Source organism: Gadus chalcogrammus, chromosome 23 (genome assembly GCF_026213295.1).
Source record: "Gadus chalcogrammus isolate NIFS_2021 chromosome 23, NIFS_Gcha_1.0, whole genome shotgun sequence".
NCBI lineage: Eukaryota > Metazoa > Chordata > Actinopteri > Gadiformes > Gadidae > Gadus > Gadus chalcogrammus.
Window position 1 is genome coordinate 7,999,064 of NC_079434.1, and position 27,217 is coordinate 8,026,280.

General features: G+C 44.1%; 1 protein-coding gene and 1 long non-coding RNA gene across 3 annotated transcripts; both read right to left on the minus strand.

The window, feature by feature from the left end:
* Nucleotides 1-3,820: 3,820 nt before the first annotated feature.
* On the minus strand, nt 3,821-7,789 carry LOC130377319 (B-cell receptor CD22-like). Its single transcript, XM_056584382.1, has 7 exons — nt 7,585-7,789; nt 7,260-7,478; nt 6,879-7,133; nt 6,690-6,783; nt 6,552-6,612; nt 4,672-4,860; nt 3,821-4,567 (listed from the first exon to the last, which is right to left on the minus strand). Exons 1-7 carry the CDS (start codon nt 7,649-7,651, stop codon nt 4,487-4,489), a joined length of 966 nt encoding a protein of 321 aa, XP_056440357.1. The 5' UTR covers nt 7,652-7,789; the 3' UTR covers nt 3,821-4,486.
* An 11,299-nt stretch (nt 7,790-19,088) lies between these two features.
* LOC130377366 (uncharacterized) lies at nt 19,089-23,275 on the minus strand. Of its 2 annotated transcripts, none has more exons than XR_008894149.1 (8): nt 21,752-23,275; nt 21,414-21,538; nt 20,933-21,090; nt 20,698-20,778; nt 20,522-20,600; nt 20,336-20,448; nt 19,985-20,103; nt 19,089-19,829 (listed from the first exon to the last, which is right to left on the minus strand). It is a non-coding gene; the product is annotated as an uncharacterized LOC130377366 (long non-coding RNA). The 2 variants fall into 2 exon arrangements; XR_008894150.1 differs by having other exon boundaries at nt 19,089-19,783; nt 19,981-20,103.
* Between the last annotated feature and the right edge of the window lie 3,942 nt (nt 23,276-27,217).

Consider the following 27,217-nt stretch of genomic DNA (forward strand, 5'->3'; position numbering starts at 1 on the left):
ACACACTTGCCCTACAGTTCAGGAGTTTACTCGGTCAATTTACCTGGATGCTGGATGTACAACTGACATTTTATTCTAAACATAATAAGTCGATTTTCTGTGTGTCTGTCATGGTCCGCCCCCTGGTTTTCCCATTCACCTGCCTGCCACCATGATCTCCCCTAATTAACCCGACCAACTTCACCTGTGCTCCCCCTATAACAGTCCTCTCCTTTCACTCAGTCCTTGCCAGATTGTCTCTTGTTTCATTCAGAGCTTTCCCGCAACTTCTGATTGACTTTGTCTGCTCCACTCTGCCTGTTAACGAACCCTCGCCTGCCTGACTTCCTGTTATCGACCCTTCGCCTGCCTGACCTCCCGCCCGACGTCGAGTCCCTGTCGGTCTGTCTGCTGTCCAGTTCCCGACTCCCGATCTGCTCTTCTGCCCTCCCGTTGCCGACTCCTCGCCTGCTGACCCACTGACGATTCACTGCCCACCTGTCGGTGACTTACAGTCTGCTCTCTGCCTGCCCGATCCTGTACCAGAATAAATCCTTGAAACTGTTTTACAACTGTCGTCTGTCTGTGCACTTGGGTTCTGCCTACCCCCCCCGTTACATTGTCTGCATGTCCTTCAGTTTTCTCGACAACTGTTCATTTGATCTACTTCTCACTTGGCGGGTGTATTAATTTGAACACAGGAAGTGCCGTGTCGAGGGTGAAGTGTTTTAAAGGAGCGACACTCAAAAAAGCTGTAAGCAGCAATACGAGAGCCTAAGCAATCGGTCCGTTCTGAAGAGGCCCGTTTGAACGGGCTCTGCACTCATTCATAATAACATGTAGTTCTGTACCCTCAAAGGTCCATCACATCTGGTATCATGTCAGTGTATTGTGGAATAGACTTACACACAACAGGAGAGCGGAGATGTTCGTATCCTTCAACAGCACATGAATAGCTCCCTTCAGACTGAATATACTCCCTGTAGTTTATTCTCTGTCCTACATTCTGTCGATTCCTGAACCAGATGTAGGGAGGGTCACCAGCTAGACCACACATACTGTGACACTCCAGCTCTGCCCAGGTAGGACTGGTAGGGTAAAAAAAGGACACCTTCACCTGGAGATCTGTGCGTAAGAACAAGTTCTACATGATCATTCTAAATTAAGATAATATTACACAAAATAACCTTTCTAGAACCAACACAGCCACACACACAAACAATAAACACAAACAAATAAACATAACACACACACACACACACCAGACTCATCATAGTTTACCTGTTACAGATACCGTCACTCCAGGGTCACCAGTATATTCCCCACCTGTTTGGTTCGTTGCGAACCTAAACTTGTAGACAGCAGAGTCACTCTGTCTCAGGTTTCTGATTCTCAGGGTACATGTTCCATGACATCTGGACCCGGTACAGCTGACCTCTCCACAGCTGGATTCAACACGACCTGTATGGTCTGCATCACTTAGCAAATCAACTGGCTGATGGTTGTCTTCTTTAGTAAACCACAGTGTTGTGACTGTGGTAGGGCGGTACTGTACATTGTCAGGGTATTCATAAGTGCAGATGATGTCAACCATTGCTCCTCTTAAAGCACAGACATTACTAGATGAGTACGTAACTCTCCAGTCATCATTACCCTGAAGCACTGTGAAAAAACAAACACATCTCATTGAGAATGAACAAGACACAGAGGTTCACCTGATGAACAGACCAGAAGATACATAAAGAGATGGAGGCTGGTGGGTGGAGATGGAAACTACAGATACATCCTGACCACTGAGCTGGGGTGGAGGGGGGGGGGGTAGTGTGTGTTATTACTAACTGAATAACACACACTAACAGTTCATGGAATAGGGTAGTGTTATGGTCTGAGTAAGGTGTGGATCCATGTGCGGAAAGAAGAGGCAGCAGGCAGCCATGTGTTTGTAAAAACAAAATGACTTCTTCGGGGAAGTAAGTACAAACACAGTACAAAAAACAGACTTTCCGCATGAAAATAAAGGTAAGAATAGTGTCTCAAATACACTATTCTTAAAAGTCTAAACTAGGATCCACGTTCCGGCAAAATACAACGCGACAAACGAAGATACAGCAGGGAGTGAGGGGAGCAAAGGGAATGAATAGGCATTGACAACCTAAGCACCGCGGATGATTAGTCCATGATTGTATGGTGCCCGGTAAGTATACCACCGTGCTAGGCTGTGGTAGAGCACCTATAGGTCGCTGCAGCCCCAATGCGTAACAGGGTAGTGGAGGCTACTGTGCTTAGTCTCTGGAGGCCTCGGCCCTAAAGTCTATGTGCTTCTTTTGTGGCAATGTGACCATAAGCTTTGTCATTACTCAGATGTGGAGACAAGGAATGTAGAGGAGAAGAGGTGAGGAGAAGAGGAAAGGATTGGAGACATGGAGAGGAAGAGGGAATAGTGGTGAGAGAGAAGGGTAGACGAGTAGAAGGAGAGGAGAGCATGAGAGAGCTAAGGAGATGGCATGCAGTGTCTACCTTATTAGTGGATCTGAATTCTAACATTGCAGCAGAATTCATGTCTAAATCATCATTAATAGAATGAATAGTGGTAAAACAGTAGCTTTCGATATTTAACTCTTTTCAAAAGTTGAAAAGTCGAAAATTAACTAATCTAACCCCATAATGTATATCGTTCAGGATCGTCTAGCAACCAGGAAAGTATTGTTATCTTAAAAACAGTACCTTCAATTCAAGAGGCTTTCTACAACCTGCAACAAAGTGGTATTTTACAATGACTGAAACATATAAAGTGGACCGTTCTCTGTTCTCGCGGTCTGTTTAACCAAACACAGCGTTCTAGATGGTGGTTCTTTAATGTTCTGTTTGCTAGTATTCCATCTTCAAAATGCTGTGGTTTCACCCTCTCCTCGTTCTAGTTGCTTGGTTGTCATGTTATTGAAACAGTTATATGTTAACGATGTAAATGAACCAACCTGGTACTGATAGAAGGAAAGCTAGAAATCCTCTTGCTGCTGATCTATTCATAGTGATTCCTCTCCTCTCTCACTATGTTGTTCTGGGAGATATTTAAACACACCTGAATAAAAAAACGAATAAACAATTAAAAACGACATACAAGCAAAACTCTATGAATAATATTCATTAACCATAGCAATACAAGTTACAAGTTAGTGTAGAGAAGGAAGCTGGTCTGACTTCTAGTCTGTGGTTCCAGTTCATGTAGTTAGCTGAAAAGACACCAAACAGCATTGTAAGACTTCCTTCCTCTTCACACCATGATTCACAGAAGAAGCAAGAGAAGCCTGGTAACAACTGGGCGTATCAAATAATCACCTTTTTAGACCACAAAGAACGGTACAAAGTTGTTTCTTGTTTGAACTTCTGCTTTTTTATAATATTGTTATTATACTTGGGTCCTTCTGCTCCTTACTCACACATACGCAGGTAGGCAGGTAAACATGTACACACACACACACACACACACACACACACACACACACACACACACACACACACACACACACACACACACACACACACACACACACACACACACACACACACACACACACACACACACACGCACCCACACACACACACACACTTGCACCATGGTTTTTCATAGTTTTCCCTTTTGTCAAGTCTGTTGTGAGTCTTACTTCTCAAATGCTATCCCCAACACTCATGTGTTCACCTTCTATTTGATGATTTTCTTTTTAAACAATACTTTCTCCTTTATTTTCACAAAGACAATTTGTATCATCAGACCATCATACAGTAAAGCATCCTCAAAACCCTCCCTAATTTCCTCCCTCCCTCCACATTGTTCAGGAAAAAAAACTAATTTGTGGTGAATAGAAAATGTACGTCAACGTTTTCGGAGTCAAGAAGCTCCATAAGCATCTGTGGAGCAAGCGGGACAGCCAACCGGCCAGTTATATATAGTTATGCAATATATATGTCAAGCAATGAAATAAAGTCAAGAAACTACAACATCGTTTGGGGTTCCAGGTCATCATGCAGTTAGCTGAACAAAATAAATGTAAAGGACAAAGAAAAAGCATCAGAATTATCATGAAGTCTGGGAACTACTGTGTCAACAGAACATTCAACACCATGTTTCGTGCATAATAGTGTTTAATAGTTTCCCCTTTGGTCATGTCAATGAGGCATGGCAGTCTGTTTTTTTATTGATAATGTAAGCATTACGTAAGACTACCTCTTAAAACTCCAATGTGATAGGATACTTTCATATTCATGTTATCATTTGATTAATATAGCGCAATAATGAAAATGACCATCACAGGATCACCAAACTCAAAAAATACAATTAAGAAAATGCAAAGATCCCATATTAATGATAGAGATGTAGAAAATAGCATTATAATGCACAGAAAACAAAGTGCAGTAGGATATGCAGCAAACAATCAGCCAACGTATTGTCCAGTTTCACCTGAATGAATGAGACACTATACTGAGTCCCACTCTCTAAATCCTGCTGCCGCTACTGGTTCGCACTCTGGGGTGTTGATTTGACGGCGCTTACAACTGGGAGGTTCCTCCCATCTCTGTCTGGACCTGGTCCCTGAAAGAAGACAGAGGAGATATGAACTTCAGCCTCCCTGTAAAGCAGATCCATTGGGTTGATTACGTCCTTAAAGAGTCTATTTTGACCACAGAGTAAAGGACCTCATCTGTGTGGTTTGATTGGACACGGGAGCCAGCCAACCAGCGAGGGACTTCCTGGTTCTCTGAGAGAGAGGTGTGGATGATGGCAGAGTGATGGTCATCCTGCTCTTCTATTGGTTCTCTCTGTGCTGCAGGAGCCAAGTGATTGGTCCGAGCTGAGACGTTTTCATACACAGGAACAGGAAGTAGCTGATGGGGAGTGAGGACAGAAGAGAACATTTAGAAAACACTTCCTGAATGCAGTCCTGGAGGTCATGTGTTTCTGGTTCATCAAGAGACCCTTGGTGCTGACTAGTGGTCCCACCATGCAGGCTGCTGTAGGCCTCACTTGAAGTCCCTCCTGCAACGTTTCCTCCAACTGTTGGGCTTTTGTCCTTTAACAACATCGTCATTTGCTTCTTTAAAACCAGATTAGACATCAATCATTTCCATCTTCTCATTCTGCACACTGGCAGAAGTACCTCAAGATAAGTTTTTCCTCCAGATCTCACCCTAGCACTCATCCTGAATCTCAACCTTTTCACAAACAAACTTTTTTCACAAACAAACTTTTTCAAGTTTCTATTCTCAGATGACCCCACCATTGTTTTGAGAGTTGGTTTTCAGAGTTGGTTGGGCAGCATTTGGGAGCGTTGGTTGGGTCCGCACGACAAAGTTTCCCCAAAGGAATATTTAGCCCAAACAGTCGCATGGTAGATCCATAGATCTGGTAGGTCAGATGGTTTTCCACGTCAGCTGAGCTACGATGCTGTCCATGATGCTGACATGGCAAATGCGGCCCAACCAACTCTGCTTTCGGATATTTAGTTTTTTTCCAATAGCCTAGGCCTAGAGTCCTGCACGGGTAAATTTTTTGAGACCCGCACCAGCGATGTCCAGCACCAGATCCGCCCCATGACCCGTGATAATATCAAAATGAAATCCGCACCCGCCGAGACCCGTTAATATTTGTCCTGTTAACCGACCCGTGCCCGTAGTAAATCACACACAAGCTAAAATCATTCAAATGAATGTGCTTTATTTGTATCTTGCACTATTGGAGCACGTATAGGATACCCTCTTGCGCTCCGCCTCCACAGGGGAGACGTTCCTGCCAGGGCCGATGCTCTCTCGGGGGCAACACCCTTCACTTTGACCGGCAGTGGTCTGCTTATAGGTCGGAATATGGTCGGGATGTAGCGGCCACCGATCCTTGATAGGCCGGGTACATTACTCACAACCGGAATCGTTCATTACTTCACTAAACTGACACGCACACTACCGCTCGCTCTCCTCGATCGTCCACTCACTTGCTGACGTCACACACACACACACACACACATACACACACACAGCCAGCGATATGCGTAGGCCTACGAGATACTTTCTCGTAAGCACCAGATACTTTCTCGTGCTCACGAGAAACCCAAAAATAAATAAAAAATTGCCTCATTTCCCTTTGCCATATTTTGTTTAGTGTTCGTTGTCCCCTTGTCAACCAGATCATTCCCTCACCTTACGTATCCTGCCTGCAATCACCTCATTCCCCTCACCTGTGTGTCCTTGTCTTCTTCCCACCTTTAAATCATTCCTGTATCAATCCCTCCCCATGCATACTAGGTCACCTCCTTAGTTCCCTTGTCAGATCTTTATTTTTGTCATGTTCTTGGTTCCTCTTGGTTCCCAAATTTCAATGTATTTTTCGGCCTGTTCACGGAACAGAGATTTTGAGTTTCCTTATTAAAAGCCCAGTTCGTTATTTTCCTGAGTTGTCTGCAATTGTATCTATACCTCTTTGTCTTTTGCTGCCCCACCAGGACCCGCCTTGACACTCAGGGCATATCCCCCGTGTGTCTTAGTAGTAAGGATGGGTTAGTAATAAATGGCTTCCGTTGTCTCACCTCCTCCACAGTATCTGGCCTTCCTCCCTGTCCACATGCTTTTCTGGAGGCCCTCTTTTTTCTGGAGAAGGGAACAGAGAGATGAAGAAGAAGGCACAGGAGAAGTAAAGGAATGGAAATTAAGAAAATAAATATCACCTCATCCAGAGGAAGACGAGGAGGAGTATGGTGGCCAGTAAGACAAAAATGGTTCCCACAGCTCCTGTTGTTGTCCATGATGATGATGTCGCCCCTGGTACATAGTCAGTTGATTTCAAACACTGATGACAAACTGCGAGATAATTATGCCACTGTTTACGTGTGTGTGTCTTTTAATTGAATAATTACCTTTAATGAACACTGAAGTGGAATTATGATGTCCTATTGCATTATGAGCTTGGCAGTAATAGTTTTCTTCATGCTCAGATGTAATATAAGTGATGGTGTAGTTCTGTCCTGATTCTTTCACTGGGATTTCAGGTTCCTTGAACCAGGTGTAGTTAGCTGCTGGGTTGGCATCACTGCTGCAGCTCAGAGTCACAGAACTGCCCTCCTCTACTTCACCAGAGGGACTCATGGTCACTGAGGGGGTCTTTGGAGGGTCTGTTAACAGTTCAAATTTCATTAATTTAAAAAAATTCCGGCAGTTTGGATCCATTCATGAAAAATGACATGTAGTTCACACCCAAAAGGTAAAATTATACCTGGGATCATGTGGAGTGGACTTACACACTAAAGGAGAGCGGAGACGTTCATATCCTTCAAAAGCACATGAATAGCTGTCTCCAGACTGAATGTAGGCCCAGTAGTTCACTCGTTGTCCTACATTCTGTCCATTCCTGAACCAGATGTAGTGAGGGTCACCAGCTAGGCCACACATACTGTGACACTCCAGCTTTGCATAGGAAGGATCAGTTGGGTAAAGAAAGGACACCTTTACCTGTATATCTGAGTGAGTGAAGTTACACACAATTATATAAAAAATTTAAGATAAACAACACCCACACAAAACCATAGACACACACACACACACACACTGGTAATCCAAGTTTACCTGTTACAGATAACATCACTCCAGGGTTACCAATATATTCCAAACCTAGTTGATTTGTTGTGAACATAAACTTGTAGACGGAAGGGTCACTCTGTCTCAGGTCTTTGATTCTCAGGGTACATGTTCCATGACATCTGGACCCGGTACATCTGACCTCTTCACAGCTGGATTCAACACGACCTGTATAGTCTGTATCATGTTCCAGATCAACTGGCTGATACTTGTCTCCTTTAGCAAACCACAGTGTTCTGACAGTGGTCAGGAGGTACTGTACGTTGTCAGGGTATTCATAAGTGCATTTGATGTCAACCATTGCTCCTCTTAAAGCACAGACATTACTAGATGAGTAAGTAACTGTCCAGTCACCATTACCCTGAAGCCCTGGGAAAAAACAAACGCATCTCATTGAGAATAATAAAGAATTCTCATTGAGAAAATAATCTGAAAAATAAATAAATGAGCATCTGCCGAGAAAGCTGCAAGCATCAAAACAGGAGTCAAGGCCATCGGCCCTTTCAGAACAGGCCTGTTTTGAACAGGCTCTGCAGTCATTCATAGTAACCATAGTTCTGTACTCTAAGAGGTCCATTACATCTGGTATCATGTCAGTGTACTGTGGAGTGAACTTACACACTAAAGGAGAGGTGAGATGTTCGTATCCTTCAACAGCACATGAATAGCTCCCATCAGACTGAATATACTCCCAGTAGTTCACTCCCTGTCCTACATTCTGTCCATTCCTGATCCAGATGTAGGGAGTGTCACCAGCTAGACCACACATGCTGTGACACTCCAGCTCTGCCCAGGTAGGATTTTCAGGGTAAAGAAAGGACACCTTCACCTGGAGGTCTGGGTGTGAGATCAAATTACACACAGTTATTCTAAATAATTAAGAACACACACACACACACACACACACACACACACACACACACACATTGGTAATCCAAGTTTACCTGTTAAGGATAACATCACTCCAGGGTCCCCAGTATATTCCCCACCTGGTAGGTTTGTTGTGAACCTAAACTTGTAGACAGCAGAGTCACTCTGTCTCAGGTCTCTGATTATCAGGATACATGTTCCATGACATCTGGACCCGGTACAGCTGACCTCTCCACAGCTGGATTCAACACGACCTGTATAGTCTGCATCGTGTTCCAAATCAACTGGCTGATACTTGTCTCCTTTAGTAAACCACAGTGTTCTGACTGTGTTAGGGCGGTACTGTACGTTGTCAGGGTATTCATAAGTGCAGCTGATGTCAACCATTGCACCTCTTAAAGCGCATACATTACTAGATGAGTACGTAACTCTCCAGTCATCATTACCCTCAAGCACTGTGAAAAAACAAACACATCTCATTGAGAATGAACAAGACACAGAGGTTCACCTGATGAACAGACCAGAAGATACATAAAGAGATGGAGGCTGGTGGGTCGAGATGGAAACTACAGATACATGCTGACCACTGAGCTGTGAGAGGAGCGTTCCAGAATCACAGGACACTAGTGGCAGGGACGTGCACAGGGGGGTTGCTCAGGTTGCTTGGGCAACTGCCCATATGCCCTCCTCGATTCAGGTTGCCCTTCCGAGGAAAAAAAAAAAATATATATATATTTTTTTTAATCATTTAATGGATGCAGAATTTCATGTAGGCTTAGATAATAAAAATCGCCACTCGAAACATTTCATAAAGTAAGCGTAGCCTCATTCAATTCCGTTCGGGCACTGAGAGTGAAAGTCAGTAGGGGGAGGGCAAACTCTGCCGCGCGGCAACAGCCGCTTTTGCCGCCTCCCCTCTGCCGCCCTTCCCCCATTGAAATGAATGGAGGCGGTGATTTGCCACGCGGCGTGTGAAAGCTGCTTTACGTAGCTGCGGCGCTGCACGCGACCGGAACACCGGCACCTGTGAGACGACTGCCTTGATGTTCTCGGAAAAGGTGAATTTGAGATGTATAACAAACAAACAATCATCACGTTTTATGAAATGAATTACAATCTTCATAAATCCAGGCTCAGTTTGCCACTTAACGTTTAGCCTCAATAATCAGACAGCTAGCTAGCTTGCAGACAAGCAGCCCGTTATCATAGTCTTCACATTTTTTGGTAGGCAAACTAAGCTACATGTCTGCTGATAGTTAGTTTCTAACATTTCGTTTTAACAAGAAGAATAAATGATGGAAGTAATGCATCACATGAATTCTTTCATTCAAAATGGTTCATGCCTAAATCTTATCACTATTTTGGGTATTGTTTGTTATTGTTAAGTGAAGCCGAAATGCCCAGTGAAAAGAGGAGGATTCAGGAGAGAGAGAGAGACAACTAAAGGAGGCAGCAAAGAGGAGCACATCACTACAGCTGTCTGACCTCCTCCTGCTGTCCATAGAGAAGGACATACCAATCGATTTTTTTTGGGGGGGGTGCCCTTTTTTCAGGTCAGAGCAACTGCCCCTCAAAATTCCTGTGCACGTCCCTGACTAGTGGAGTAGCTAGGGGAGGTTTCAAGTTCAACCCCCCCCCCCCTGGATTCAGGAATCTAAATAAAGATATAGTACATCTTTTATTTGAATCAAAAGTAAGATTGGGTTAAGTTAAAGACCGTAATTTCATAATTTGCCATTACAACAGGTCATGCCATTTATTGAAATTAGCTATGAAAACTTTATAATAAGGGTATATTAATAATTCATGATATAACATTAGTTCATCCAGCAATAAGCATCCAGCAAACCGGTAATGAATTATGGTAGTTTAGGCTACTAGGCTGTGTTTAGTCTCTGTAGGCCTCTGCCCTATGGTCTATGTGCTTATTTTGTGGCAAAAACCATACGTTTTTTAAATTACTTAGATGTGGAGGCTAGAATGTAGAGGAGAGGAGACAAGGATAGACAAGATTGATATTCCATGTCTAAACCGTCGTTATTAGAATAAATGGGGGACAAACAGTAACTTCTGACATTTATATTTTTCAAAAGTCCAAAAATACCAAAATGAACATGTTTGCCTAATAACAAGGAAATGGCCATCAAATCCCAAAAGCAAATATATATTCTGAAAGATAATTCACACAGTATTTTGATCCAAAACCCAGTAAAGTACTTTCACTGCAAGAGGCTGTATACAACTTGCAGTGAAGTGGCATCTTTCCATGACTAATGAACCATAACTGAAGCATAGGAAGTGGACCATTCTCTATTCTCGTGGTCTGTTTAATGAAACACAGCGTTCGAGAGGGTGATTCCTTAATGTTCTGTTTGCTATAATTCTATCTCCAACATGCTGTGGTTTCACCCTCTCCTCATTCCAGTTAATTGGTTGTCATGTTATTGAAAATGCTCAACTGAATCATCACAATGTAAATAAACCTACCTGGTGCTGACAGAAGGAAAGCTAGAAATCCTCTTGCTGCTGATATTAGAGTCATAGTGTGTCCTCTCTCTCACTCTGTTATACTGGGAGACATTTAAACACACCTGCAGGTCAACAATGAAAAAGTTCATGCAAAGAAAATCTATGAAAGACGTGTTAAGAATTGAAATAAAGGTTAAGAAAATATAACCACTTACGATAGAAGGCGTGGCTGGTTTGACATCTGGTCTGCGGTTTCAGTTCAACATACACTTGTGTTCGGTTTGACAGAAAACAAGAAAAGACTTCCTCCTCACGCAGCAGAGTTAACCTGAAGCCTGGTAACTCATGGGCCTAAAACATATGATTACCTTTTAGACCACAATGAACAGGACCTTCATGTTTTATCTTTCAACGTCAGCGACGTTGCCACTGGTGCCACTTCTCATGGGCGTAGAGTCCGATCCTTGAGCCGCACATTCGTCCGCAGATGGAGCAAGGGAAAGCAGATGCAAGAAAGGTATCCGCTGCCCGCTCGTGTCTCTGGCTGCGCCTCTCGGAACGTCGGTCTAGGTTGGTTTGGTGAATTTGACAAACTGCAGTAGCACAATTTACCTGCCAGGCTGGTCTGTTGAGTGCCAGAGTTTCGAGCTGTGTGAGGGAAATGTTCGCTCGCTTTAGGAGGTCCCTGGTGTAGTCCTTAAAGCGCCACTTTTGCCCTCCAGCGGATCGCTTTGCGCCCATTAGTTGGCTGTAGAGGACTTGGCGGGGCAGGCGATGTTCAGGCATGCGTAAGATTCGATCTTCCCAGGACAGACCGAGGATCTTCTGTAGGCAGCGTATATGGAAGGCCTCTAGGTTGCTGATGTGCTGGCGGTATGGGGTCCATGACTTTGCCCCATAAAGCAGAGTGGAGAGACATAGCGCGTTGTAAACAGCGACCTTGGTACTGACCTTCAGGTTACGGTTTTCAAAAACCCTGCTGCGCAGGCGTCCAAATGATGATGATGCTTAATTGATCCGGGTGTGTATTTCTGTGTAAAGGGAGCAGCATGAGGACAAAGTGGAGCCAAGGTAAGTGAAGTGATCCACTGTTTTAAGTGGAACACTGTGTGTGTGGAAACTGGGGGGGGCTGGGGGGTTTGAGATGGGTCATGACCTCGGTTTTTTTTATGTTAACCTGTAGGCCAAAGGATTGGTACGGATCAGTTATTGTGTTGAGGGCGTGCAGCATATAGTCCGGGCTGTGAGCTAAGATGGCACAGTCATCAGCATACTGAAGCTCACAGATTTGGCGGGTCTTTGTCTTTGTGTGGGCCTGGAGCCGACGGATGTTGAAGAGGCTTCCATCAAGGCGGTATTCCACACGGACACCGTCTTCATGTCCCATGACACTGTGAAAGAGGCAGGTGATGGAAGAGAGGAGGATATTAAAGAGCACCGGATCCAAGACACAGCCTTGCTTCACCCCAACATTTACCTTGAAAAACTCTGACTGGAGTTCTCCTGTGAGCACTCTGGCTTGCATCCCATCATGCAGCTACTGTAGGATGCTAAGAAATTTGGGTGGTACTCCAAGTTTGCAGAGGTATTTCCAGAGCAACTCACGGTTGACGGTGTCAAAAGCTTTGCTGAGGTCGATGAAGGCTATGTAAAGGTCTTTGTGATGCTCTCGGCTCTACTCCAGCAGCTGCCTCAAGACAAAAACCATGTCTGTCGTGGATCTGGTCTTCCAGAAACCGCACTGTGTTTCCGGAAGCACACCTTCTGAGATGTGCTCAACCAATCTGCTGATCATGATCTTGGCCAGGACTTTCCCTGCTTTCCCCGCATACTGCTCTGTCTCCCTTCGTTTATAAATGAGCACGATGTTAGCATCCTTCCAGTCCTGTGGGAGGATCCCATGTTCCCAGATTTTTTGGATCAGGAGGTGCAGGCGACTCGTGAGGATGTATCCTCCATTTTTGAAAACCTCTGCAGGGATTCCTCCAGGTCCAGCGCTTTTATTGTTCTTCAGCCCTGCAATAGCTTGCTGGATTTCTGAGTAAAGTAGTGGGATGTCCAGGTGCGTTGTTGGCGGCCGGTCTGGGAGATTATACAGAATATGTGGGTCGACAGGGTGGTTGAGGAGACTCTCAAAATGATTTGCCCAACGGGCAAGAATCTCGTGGCGGTCCTTGAAGAGTGTGGACCCATCAGTTGATCGGACTGGGGCAATCGCCCTCTTCCTGGGGCCCTACAATGCTTTTATGGCATCGTAAAAGATCCAGGTTCTGGATCTCTTACGCCTTTTGTGTCCCCCATATTCCGGAGGCCTCGTTGGGTTGCTGTTTTTGCAGCATTAAAGGTGGTTTTAAGGGTGGGAGATCCAGGGCAGGACAGGAGAGCTTTGTGGGCCTCATGCTTGGTTTTTAGGAGTGACTGTATCTCAGCTGAGTTACAGTCAAACCAGTCATGGTTAGTTTGGATCTGACCATGAGTTGGTCAGTCCAGCACTCAGCTCCGCGCATGACAACGGTGGTGAGGACCTCTTTTCGGAGGAGATGCCAAAGTTTTGAGCGGGGGTGCTGCAGACCAAAGTTTGCTTTCCTCTCACCACATGAGTAAGCTTCTCTAGTGGTAGGCTGGATGAGTTTCAACACCCACATACCAGGACTAGTAACGTCCAAACTCAACCAGATCAATGCAATTACTGGAGGAGACACATTAATAAAGGTTTGGTTTTGGATTTACTGAAAATATAATGAAAAGATGAACTCAGATTAAACCCTTCTCTAGAGAGAAGAACACTCATGTGTTCACTAGTGAAATTATGAACTTGGAAAGAACACAACTCTAGATAAAGAACACTCATGTGTTCACGAGTGATTACCGATGGTTCCTTGGATACATCATGCTAATGGTTCCTAACAAATGACTTTAAATGTGTGGTCCCTCCCCGAAATAACAGAAATAGCCAAGGTTCAGTCTCACAGTGATCCGTCTGACTTCTCCATTTTCTTACAGGTGTCTCAGCTATAAGAACATTTTGAGAAGTACAAGCTCTCAAATTAGTCGGAACACGAGAAACGTTTGGATGAACCACCTCAATTTTGTCTCAGTTAATCTCATACAAATATCAGTGACACGTTAACATAGTCTTTTATGATACGCCTAAAGCCGAACAATTCATGCAATTGTGATGTACCAGATATATGGTTTATGCACGTCTATAACATACCTAACACTTTTTAAGTTTGTTTTGGAAATGAGCTGCAAAAACAAAGCCAGGAATAGATCTCATGTGAAAGGCCATAGGGTGACCAGCATGTTGAAGTAAACTTAATGCTCTCATTAGGTTGCTTCTCAAAAAATCATTGGTTTTCTGAAAAAAAAAGTTGCGTGTGATTCAACTGTGTGTAAGTCAGTCATGGCATTAACAGGGAAGATTTGTATTTATTCATTTTAAACGTGGAGATAAAAGTGCTTTACAGTTGGGTGAAGTCTTAAACTGATTCTTGAGTGCGGATTCTAGTTTTTACAGCTAATTCTAATTACTACAGTACGTCTTGCTTCTGTCTGCTTCTCATTCAGTTGCACATTTAATAGGTGCCTTATAATGACTAATTAAGAGCCAATATGCTAATAATATGCAAGTCAATAAGCTACTAGTCAATGGTTAATGTGGTTCCTTAATATATAGTGTTAGGTAGTTAAGGTTTTTTTTGTTTTGCTTAATTCCCTTATATTGTCCTTTTTTGAGGCATTGCGAGAATTTGCACCCTCTACCGGTGGTGACGGTGCCACCCTTTGAATGGTTGCTGGTAGCGCATGACTAGAAGAAGGCAGGCCAGCAGATACCATAATTTACCGCTCCGTCTGTGATCTCGACTGGCGCTCCGTCTGTGAACACTCTGTTCTGTGACAAACTCTGTTTGTGCCTATGAAGCCTGCTGCGGCCTTTGCCTTTGGACTTTAAAGATGAACTGCAATGAAATTTAAAGTTGAGTTGATATAACAGATGTATTGTCTGCCTTCTCATTGGTACAATAACAAAAAATGGCTGAACTTGCTAAAAGGGATACAATTGCACGGTGAAAGTGTTGTTTATGTTACGGGGCGCCGCCATGTTGGATTTCAATAATCAGCTACGTCACTGGCATGGTAACCTACTCCTACTCTGTGGCTCTAGCATCCATAGCAGGTAATGAGTCAGACTCTGAGGCTCGCTGAAATGGCTGCGGAAAAGCAAATAACCAGGTCTACAGGAGGATCATACTGCATTGCTGCAGTAATCAATTATATAGGGCCAAGGCAACTGGGGTAATCATACATTTCCACAGGCTACCTTAGAATAGGAAACCAGCCCTTATTACATGGCTGGCAGCCTTAAAACTAGCTAACCCTCCCATAGCCCCCGTCATGTCAGGCCCCGTCCACACGAGGGCGAAACCGTTCCGGTTCCGATCTATCCGGTTTCGGAGTATCTCCGTAAAGACGGAGTCAAGCGAAACCGGGTAGATCTGTAGAAACGCTGTAGTACACATGCCAGGCCCATAAGGGGCGCTGCTTCTGCTACAGAAATCCAGAAGAAAATTAAATAAGAACAGGCGAGCATGCGCATAGAGGCTGCCCCCCGAACCACTAACAACACAAACAAACAGTCAGTCAACAGTCTTAATAAATAATGGCTTAAATAATGGCTTAGCAACCCAACAAGGGACATGATCTGCTGCAGAACGATTACAAGCATGTAGTCCGCCATCATCTTTGTTGTGAGTTCTGAGACTCTGCGGGCTTAACAGTCATCGGCTAGAGGGTCGAGGGTAGGGGCGATGACGTCATCGTTTACGGTTTCAGGCGTCCACACGAATCCAAAACGAAACCGGGTAGATTTGAAACCACCTCCGAGGCCGGTTTCAGAAGATTACGGTTTCGGTCAGCGGACCGAACCGTACAAGACCTTTGCGGTTTCGCCATGAAATCGGCTTCGTGTGGACGGGGCCCTCAATCTCCACAAGCTAGCACTCCGACCATAAAGTGTATAAACCATTACTCCGACGATATCACACATCTATGTTTCCAACCTGCTAATTAAACCACGGCGGGTCTGTAAACAGAAGTTCCACATATGTTCCTTGCATGTCTGGGTTCAGGTTCAGGGTCTGCGTTCAGGGCCTAATCAACCAGGTAAACACGCGTCCTGCCGTCCTCCGAGCTCCAGGAAACCAAGTTCCAGGGTAATATTTAGCTCAGACGTCGTTCACTCAATACATTCATGATCCAAAATGTGACCACAGCTTACCTCAGATCTGGTGAACCGGGCTTTTATTTCTTTCACTTCATATGTTTCGACCAATCCCGTTGCTGGAGGCAGAACTATTTGCAGACAAACTAGACCAGCCCATGAACATTTTAAAATGTAAATACATAGACATTCCTGTATAATTAAGGTGTCTGACAGCTCCCTCTGCTGGACAACAGTCTCACACAAACTACATTTTCCGTTTGAACCAACGTAGCTATAGTACATTGACGTGAGACGGGTTGGTGGATTGAACGTGTTGTAGCAGAGAATGGCCTGCGGGGCAGTATGTACATTGTTAAACACATGAATAGTGTTAGATTTCAGCTTATTTCTAAACTGTTCGGACAGACTCTGCGTTGTGTATTTTCAGTCGTAGTAGTAATTCTTGAAGTCGAAATCAAAGCAGCTTGACAGGTTGGATTAGAGGGTTGAATAGATGGTTTATTCCAGGATGTAATACAGCGAGATACTTGTTCCTTGGTTGTCGAACCCTCTTCTCGTCGAACCAAAGGGTTGGGGCGAGTATTATACAAAAAGGGGATATATGAATAACACGAAAACAGACGCACTCTCAGCATTGATAAGGTATCTGGCCCTGGCTATGTCCCAGAGGATCAGGTCGGTTCAACCTTGTTGAGACTTAACAATGGCAGAATGTTGGGGATAACACCTTGTATCAGTATGAGAGGCCCTGGCCTGTTCCTAGACTAGAAATGTGAACAACAGAGAGACTCAAAAATACACCAACATTCTACATTCCTCCCTATTGATCATACTAAACATAGTTTAAAGATCACCCACAAAATGAGAATTCAGTGTATTTACTGGTGACCCATTAATAATTAACTAAATCAATGAAAGATAGCATAAAAGGCAATAGACAAGTAAATTCAAATCATACACAAGTAAACCAGGTGTAGGCCACTATAATAAAGAAAATAACAAACTCATTAGGTTACTCATGATTAAACCAAAACATAAAAAATTTAAAGAATCAAGAAAGTCAACTGTCCAGACACCTCCCTCTGCTTGGAACAACAACATCACAGACAATACTGCATGACTCAGTTGGTTTTGAGTAGCAGTTGCAACAGAGTTATTTTCCAGTTGATGGCCACTGCAGGTGTGATGGGGGATGAGGATGAAAGTTCGTAGTAGGGCGTCAGGACAAACACAGACACAGTTCAGTTGAAGGACTCATCCCAAGGACTCAACAAGTGTCTGTCTCCTGGATTTCCCAGGTACGATGAAACATGAAACAAAGAAAAAGTGCAGTATCAGTCATGGGGGAGGCATTGTCACAGCATCCAACAGTAATAATAATCAACTATGGTTTGTAATTGTCTTAATGATTCGATAAACAATGAAAAATGATCATACAAAAATAAATCGCTTGATTCGAAAATGGTTATATCAGTAATCAGTAATCATAGTTCTAAATAAACCTTGTGTGAATGAATGAATGATTGAACCTTTGTTCAAAAATAAAAAACAAATTAAATGTTCTAAAGCTGAGCAGTTGTGTCAAGAAGGAACCAACATGAATTCTCACTTAGATAGGCGACAAAGGTGACAAAAGTCCTAGCATCTTTCGAAGATTAACCTCTCGTGAAAATAAAGGAATGAAAATAACAAACACTCCCTACTCTTCACCCCGTATCAGTCAGTTTGCGTGCCAAATCTAACGAGTGTCATTCCAAGTCGGTGTTATTGTTGGTTTCCGACATTGAATCGCATATGCGGCTGAGTTCTTCAGCACTCTGCCCCTGTCATTTCTTCCATAGTTCCTTCATTTTGTCTGAGCGGTTTTCGTCCCCTACTCTCTCGTTGGAGCCGTCACGGTACATCTTTCGAGGCGCTTTACATTCTCTTATCCAGTGTCCAATTTTTCCGCAGTTGTGGCATGGTCGAGGTTCTCTCTGCCCGTCGGACTGAATGATTGTTCTCTATCCCTGTTGGACTGGGGCCCGGGGGAATCTTTCTCGGTCCCTGGCTATTTCCTTCTTCTCGTCAGCCAGGAATCGAATCCTGACTTCTTCATCTCGATCCACCTTTTCTCCGACTTCCTTGATCTCTACCTTTCGGCATTTTTTCTATCTTTTTCTTCCTATGCAAAGCTAAAACTAGCGACCAATCGCTGCTTAGAAAAAACAAATAAAAGTCTCCCACGGAGCTTGGTATGCCAACACCAGATGATGGCACACTTTTTCCCTCTTCGATTAAAAACAATATATGTGATTCCTCGGCGTGGATCAAAACAACATAGCACAAACAAAAAAACTCATGCTATTACAATATTCTAGGACTCTAGCCCAGCTTCTAGGACTCTAGCCCAGACCAAAGGCCTTATTCAACAAACAAATTCAATAGTTTCATATGGCGTATATTCAGTGATCATTGAGCTCTCAATCACTAATACAGGTCCTCACTTCGTCAAGCTCTTAATGACACAACTTCATTACTCAGCAAATGGAGTGCAGCCTAATAGTAAAACAAATAATCAGTTATGTGTGTGTAGATTATTTTAAGATGACTTTCTTGTTCTTTTCTCTTGGTCGAGAGTGTGGAATGAGATTCAGTCACCGTTGATTCCCACGTGGTGCATGGAGATGCGCTGTTCAGCCGCGTTGTGGATGCGGGTCCCTCAGCAGGGCAGGCGTTGATACGTCTTCCCAGGCAGGGCGCGCGGTCTTCTCGATCACAGGGCAATCTTCAGAGGCAATGGTCTCCTCACTCCTTTCTTCAAGACGGTGTCACAGCACCAAATGTTAGATTTCAGCTTATTCGGACAGACTCTGCGTTGTGTATTTTCAGTCGTAGTAGTAATTCTTGAAGTCGAAATCAAAGCAGCTTGGATTAGAGGGTTGAATATATGGTTTATTCCAGGATGTAATACAGCGAGATACTTGTTCCTTGGCTTGAATTTAGTAGTAATGTAGGTTTCATATTTTTACAAAATGGATTATGTGAACATTGCTTAATAACAATCATGTATATTAAATGTATTGCAGGAGTTTAGCTTGACATTAACCAAACCGCACCAAACATGTAGAAGTCAATGTGGGATTTGAATATATAAACAAAAACACTTTACAGAAGTTTGATACAATTTTTTAAAGGAAAGCAGAGGAAAACATTTTCCCAAATGAATCTTTTCAAAATGTCACCACCATTCCGAAAGCAAGTGAAGAGGTTTGTGTAAAAGCAGTCCTCCCTGACCAGCTCTGTCCCTGACTCTAAACCCTGACTCTCAACCCTAACGCTAAACCCTCTGAGGGCAGGAAGACGGGCCTTCCGTGTAACGGTTTGAACCACAGAGAAGGAAGAAAAGAGGAAGCAGTAGTGAGTAGTGAAGTAGTGAGGTAAGTGACAGACGTGAGGGAAAGGGGTGTGGAAGCACACGGTTACATGTGGGGTCAAGAAGATCACTCCCACTGGAGGTCATTGATCCATCAGCCTCAGACTGCTGAGCTCAGCAGGTCTTCTGGAGGACGAGGCTCAGATGAACTGAGGAGACGGGACCAGCAGGATGTCAGGATCAGGGCGGGTTTAGCTCAGGTGTGTCTACCTACGACCAAACAGGATCAGGTGAGGTTCAGCTCAGGTGCGACTGCCCGGACCAAACAAGGACATTGATTAGGTTTAATATTCAAAAGATGCAACATTATCTGAACCAAAGATAAGTCATTAAGGAGCAGGCAGGCTTTAGGGCACCTTGCTCAAGGACGCATCACTGTATTCTGAGGACTTGAACCTGGCACCTACCTAGTCCACCATGTCCAGATAATGCAAACTTATGAGGAATCCTTGATGGTAGTGCTGGTGGTCCTCAGGATTTGCCTTCCAGATGTTCGGCTTCTCCATCAGTCCTCCAGATTCCTGGTCTGGTAGCAAACACAGTAGTAGTTTGTCTCTAATGAAAGGTAACAAACACAGTAGTAGTTGGGCTCTAATAAAAGGTCACAAACACAGGAGTAGTTGGGCTCTAATGGCACATAACAAATTAGCAGCTGTAGTTTGTCTGGTAAACAACCACAATAGTATGCCGTAACTTGTACTGGACAAACTAATCCTGCATTACAACAAGTCCACTCGGTTTATTTTAGGCAAACTTACGAAGGATCCTGGTTGGTGGAGTGATGTCGTCCTCCAGAGTCTTGGCTCCTCCATCAGCTCTCCTCAGCCAGAGTCCTGGTCCGGAACAAACAGCGCGAGTCTGGCCCTAAAGTCTGGTAACAAACATGTAGTTTGTCTTATTTTTAAGCCCTTTATTTCCAGTTTGTTTGGTTAATACAACCTTACAATCCTTATTGGTAGAGTGATGGTCATCCTCCAGATTCACGGCTCCCCTACCAGCTCGCCTCCGCTCCAGAAACACGTTCTAGTAAGAAAACACAGCGGCAGTTGGTTAATGTCAAAGTAACAGCTGTATTTTGCGCTTTAAGTCAACCATGTACAGTAAGTAAATACAAACTTACGAGGTATCCTTGTTGGTCGATTCCTAGTCGTCCTCCAGCGTCTCAGCTCCTCCAGCAGCTCTCCTCAGACAGAGTCCTGGTCTGGAACAAACAGCGGAAGTCTTGCTTCAACATGTGGTAAAACAGATGTAGTCGTCTGGTATACATGGTACAAACGCTGGTAGTTTGTGGCAACAGTATTCTACGAGAAGTGACAGTGAGGGTGATGATCACTTCAGAGTCAAGCTCCATCTACCCCACGACAGACGTCCTTCACCAGGCAGGGCCTCCAGCAGCTGCTCTACAAGGCAGGGCATTCAGCACGACTCCTCCATCAGCTACTTCAGCACGGCTACTCCATCAGCTCCTTCAGCACGGCACCTCCATCAGCTCCTTCAGCCATGGATTCCTGGTCTGGTTGACAACAGTTGGTCTCAGCAATAAATCACCTGGGGACGCAACACACCCCACCTCCTGCATCTGAGGTTCACTTGTAAATTGGAAGACAAATTTAAACACTTCAATTAGACAACGTCTGCAGATTGTCGCGTTCAGCAATTCATCCACTACGGTCGTAGCAGAACTAGTAACATTAATGGCTCATATGACTCTTGCATAACCCCCGTATGAATTAACTCAAATCACAGCTTTGCACAGATTTAAAGTCATAAGATGATCAAAACCAGACCTAAACTACCGTGGATTTTAGTGTTTCAAATGAGCTTGGTGATGGTTACCCTCTGGTCCGGTGCTGCAGGCCGCTGGTCTCCAGCCTCAGTCTCCGGTCCACCCTGGCACCACAAGCCTCCGGTCCCCAGCCTCACGGCCACGCCTTTCAGCTACAGCAGGTTTATATCAGCATCTGCCCAAAAATAAACTTAATTGACTCATCCGAAACCGAGTTACAATTAATTTAACTATTATTTTATAACTCCAGGCTAGAAATAATTTGAGACCAGACTTGAGCATCCCGTTTTTTGGGAATGAAGACAGAGCAGTCCACAAGTTTAAAGAAGTGGTTCAGGCCATGCATTGTAACTGACCTGAGAAGACTCTCACACACCAGAGCACTGACCTGTTCTGGGGGACTTCTGACAGGAGGTGGAGGTCTGGCTCTGGGTGAGGAGGTGGAGCTCTTGCTCTGGGTGAGGAGGCAGACACCTTGGGACAAACTACATGTTACCTTTTTAACCTTGTACAGCACTAGAGTATCTTCTACTGTAACATGTGGGAATGACGGCCATTATTTTAGCTTTGATATTATCCAGTTGCTAACTCTGCACCAAAGTTGTTGTTTAACGTCATTCTATTGGGTAGGGTTTAACTTCTGTGGCAATTAATGACAGCAGATATTTAGAACGTACAAAAGCTGAAGTAACAAAGAACACTAAGCAGTATCGATATTAAATCAAATTTACTCAGCCATATTCAGGTGCTGGGTTCCTTGAAGAAATGTCAAAATGTCTTCCACCTTGAAATGATTTTCAGCCTTCACTGATGTCAAAAATGGGGCCCCAAGTAGAACGCCGTTCTGTACGCAGTGCGAGTCCCGTCAACGTAAAAGTACGGCGCAACCATCGGAAATTATCAACATATTGTACGACGTACGTGTCAGTATGTATTTAATATCAAACTTAAGTTGTTTAAAATAGGGGCAACAATTCCCCATGGAAACCGACTGAAATAGTTTCCGTTGGCAACGGCACGAGGTTACGCAAATACAAGCGAGAACGTTCCGCCAGATTCCCTTAGGGGACTCCCGTCCAACTAACTGCCAGGTGGTTTCTTATGGTTGTCAAGACTACAACGTTCTATGCTAACCATTGGGACTAAATCAAGTGACCGCACTCAGAACCTTCCACGGCGGGAAGCACAAACCGTCCGACTGGAATCCGAACATTCCGGCCGGAACCAACCAAAGAAAAAACATAACCAGCGCCTCACCTTGAGCTGAACGGAGGAAGATCCTGAAGTCCAGCGATGGTCTTCATTAAAAATACAGCCAACAGACTTACCTTGAGGAGATCTGTTTGTTGCTGTTGGTCATTACTACTACTATGCACCCAGTGTGTACAAGTTATATCACTCAAAACCATACGAAGAAGCAAATAACCATGTGCAACAACTTTAAACCTAAAATCCTGGAATCATTCAATACAAAACCGTGTCTACATTTTACAATTATCTAGATTATTCAGGGTACAAACCATACGGAGCAAATCTAAACGTTGAGCTCACCGAGAGCCAACCATAGCCCTGCAACGTCACCCTGACCGCCTCATCACCAACAGCAAATCATGCCAGCCAGCCAACACATGTACAGCTCCAGTGAGCATCCGAGTGAAAAGACTGCCCATATTAAAAAGCCCAATTCCTGAACTATCCAACCATCTTCATGGTTTAAAGATTTACAGACTTCACATTCCATTGTGTTCTAATCCCCTTAGTCTGCTCCCACGTTACTTATAAAACTCTACATCGCCATCACTAGTGTTGCATCCTACTCATGGGGTGTGGTCTGAGTGAGCAGAGATGCATGCTGGGATACAGTGCTGTCTGAAGTCTTCAGTTCTATAGAAACGCCCCTCAGGAGAAACCAAGTGTTTGAGAATCTGTCGTGACATCAGTTACATGAAATGGAATATCCTTCAAGATGGCGCCAGGATTCTCAGAGGAGAAAGGCCAAGAGGAAGATGTGTGGGTTCTTCCTCTCAGCCAGTAGAACACAACAACGGTCTTCATCAGAGTACCATGGAACACTCTGAAACATTCTCCTCTTTACATCTTGAAGCCCCAGTGAAGGTTCCCTTACCTCCTCAGCTGAAGAGCAACACTTCAGCTCGAAGAGCGCACTAGCTGGAGTTCCCGGATTGGTTCCGATTTAAGGGAACCAATCGTTCAGCTAGTCCTGTCCGAAACAAATACAGTTCAGCCTGAGAAGACGTGCAACTGAGAGCAAGACAAGATCCACAGGGCTCTCCATCAATCCAGTCAGGTAGGAAGAGCCGTCTCATTACAGGTCTGAAGGTCATCTTGAATATCCATTTAGGTCCCTTTCCAACGTCAGACTCTCCTTGTGGAATTCCTTATGGTGTCCATCCTCCATTGATCCTGATTGGTGTAGTCCTAGTTTGAAGTCACTGATCTGAACACACCACTTGCATCCTTTTACACTTGAGTTGGGTACTCTCCTTCCTGCCCAGTGTTTTGGATATCGCTCCGGAGCATAGCTCAGGGCTCTTCATGTCTACTGGAGGCCCTTAAGTAAACGTGTGGCCGTCCATCAGGCATGATTTAGTTGACCATTCCAATATCCCAAGCCCATCACACAGACCCCCGTATGAACATTATCACTGTCAAAGCAAGGCGGACACACACACACAGACCCCATGCCAGGTGTGAGTGGGAAACACACACAGAACCCTAGCGATACTCAAAAATCTTCCAGCTCATGTCAAACCCAAACACACACACACACACACACCACCACTGCGCCATAAAAGGCCAAACAATCATGCAGGGTAAAAACCTCATGCCAAATAACATTCCATCACCCCCCCCCCCCCCCCCCCCCCCAGCTCTCCTGCCAGGGCACCCATAACAGAACAACCAATGTCTCCAGAGACGTAAATTATGTACAACATTCTTCAGTGGCGTCCCACATTGGTGATGGATTATGCTTGGCGTCTCCAAAATGTGTCCGAGGTTGATTCAACGTCTCTGAAGTCATGTCTTTGTAGTCCAGTGGTTTCCTGAATGCAAACGGTGCAGCTTTAGTCAGCCTTGAGGACAAGAAGGAGGTCATCTGTTCAGAAGACCACCCAGTGGAGGGGGGTGGCTCTTGAGGAGCAGGATCCATCTGGGGATTGCCCCAGATTAAGACCTTCTTGGAAATGAAACTGTTCCTGAGGAGTCACGATGCCTCGAGGGAACTGTTAAATGTGTTCCATGGTTCTGTGTCAGACTGAAGTTGTGTTTCAGTCGTTGAGATGAGGAGCCCCCTCATCTCCCCCTGGTGTTTCTCCTTCTGAACCCCTGTCGCCATCTTTAGGAACATTCCAGTCGATGTAACTGACGTCACGACAGTTTCTCAAACACTCGGTTTCCCCTGAGGGGGCGTGTCTACAGACCTGTAGACTTCAGACATCTCTGTATCCCAGTATGCACCTCTGCTCACTCAGACCACACCCTCATTAGTAAAGCAAGACTCACGTGAAGAAGATGCAGAGCTCAGGAGAGTAGAATGAAAGAAGACTGAAGATATCAGAACCCAACCTATTACTCCAGCTTACAACAATAACTTGGAGCCTGTAACCATTTTAACAAATCATTAAAACCAACATAAACCAAACATCTAAGTAAACCATGAACCAATAAAACATCCTTAATACTCAGGTAACAGGTTAACTCACCAGGAAGCCAAAATACAATGTGCCCAAGAGTAATGACAAATGAATGACTTACAGTTTGCAGTTATGCTTCATGGTTAAGTTGGGATACTCACAGAACTGCAGTTAAATATCCATGATAGATCTTTGAAGGAAGGAACAGTTTACTCATGGTCCAAATTTCAAATGAGACTTAACCACCACAATCCCCGGTTTCCTTCACACATTATCAGTGATTTATATTCAACATACAAGTCCAATAGTTGTGCTTTGCCACACAATACTCACATCAGGTTCAGATGAGATGCTCTTCTTTACTTCAAAAAGTCTTTAACCGGTTCCCTTTTAAGTGAAACGCACCAGATGCTTCTCAGCTGCCTCTCGCTCCTGGTCTTCTGCCGAATGTCAGTCCTCTTGCTCCTTTTAAAATGGCTCCTCTGCCTCCGGCCAGGTGTCCCCCAATCTCGCTGATTGGGGAGAGATTGATGCTCTTCGTCGCCCCTCAGTGGGTGGCGGCGGTATACGCCGTCAATCCCCCCACCTCAGACCCGCCCGGGCCAAGGTTTAAGTGGCGGGATGCCACAACACGCACACACCATAGGTATACACCATATAGATACGCACACACCATAGTTACACACCATATAGATACACACCATAAAGATAAACACACCAAATAGACACACACCAAAGATTAACTTAACATAGATACAATCTAGATACCACCCCCACACACACACACACACACACACACACACACACACACACACACACACACACACACACACACACACACACACACACACACACACACACACACACACACACATATATACACACACACACACAAAAGATACACTTAGGGCTTAACCCAGAGTGAAAATGAAAATGCTGCGCGCCAAATTTATGTGTATGCTTAATTGTGCATGCAAACTTTTTCATAATGCTTTATCTAAATAAACGAAATATGCTGTTTATTATAGCTTTGAATAGCTACCTGACTGCTATGCTATCCCCAAATGTCTAAAGTTCCATTCAAGTTATTGCAAATGAATACAAGTGAGGCAGACCTTACACACACACACACACACAGTCACACAGTCACACACACACACACACACACACACACACACACACACACACACACACACACACACACACACACACACACACACACACACACACGCACAGATCTGACTGGGGATAGGATAGGTTAATACACTTGAGGTGGTAAACAGGTTGTTGTTTATTCTCTTGCCAGAAGGACTATGTATATCTAGACTAGGCTACTTATAAATGTTTATGAATATTTTATTTTTTTCCCAAAGATCATATTCGGGGCTAATTAAATAACATCTGAGGCTTTATCCCCGAATAAAACAGCATAGGGACGCCACTGCCTTAAGCTAACGTATTTATCCACGATAGCAGACACTTTAAATAATAGTTATAATTACATGCAACTTATTTCAAATTTCAAATAGTATTCTAGATACATCTGACTGATATACTGTTATCTTCCACAGCATGACATAACACATCTCAGGGTGGTGGTGCTCCACTTTGTTGGAGAATCTCCATACTGAAGGGAGATTCTGAAGCAGATTTCCTGTGAATTCCAATGTTAACACAACCTTAACAATGACCTACAAAAACTATTTGTGTGTGTGTGTGTGTGTGTGTGTGTGTGTGTGTGTGTGTGTGTGTGTGTGTGTGTGTGTGTGTGTGTGTGTGTGTGTGTGTGTGTGTGTGTGTGTGTGTGTGTGTGTGTGTGTGTGTGTATTCATTGCAGACGGTTTGCTTATTTCACGGAGGAGGGCAGAGAGATGGCAAGAGGAACCTATCTTCGCTATCCCGAGGAAGCGCAAAGTGTCCGAAATGGAGGAGACATAATATTTGTCTTTTCTTTATTTTTTATTGGTTTGTTTGAAGAGAAGAGCAGAAAATAAAATTGATAATAATGGATACCAGTCCAAGAAACATATTATTTGAATCGAAATTAAATCATATATTGGTTATTAAGCACACAATATACACAATTTCTGTTCCCTCTGTCTTCATTTGTCACGTGAAGTCGTTTCCCATTTTGTTCTACTTTCCCATCATTGCCAGTACGTTTCTTTTTTATTATATCAATATTAATTTAAACAAAA

What these genes read in the sequence shown, in the direction of transcription:
- LOC130377319 (XM_056584382.1), bottom strand. Translation starts at nt 7,651, where the DNA reads ATGTTCACAACAAATCAACTAGGTTTGGAATATATTGGTAACCCTGGA. An exon ending in TCTCCGCTCTCCTTTAGTGT is followed by an intron (nt 7,134 to 7,259) that starts GTAAGTCCACTC and finishes AACTGTTAACAG; the next exon opens with ACCCTCCAAAGACCCCCTCA. An exon ending in CTCGTCTTCCTCTGGATGAG is followed by an intron (nt 6,613 to 6,689) that starts GTGATATTTATT and finishes TCCCTTCTCCAG; the next exon opens with AAAAAAGAGGGCCTCCAGAA.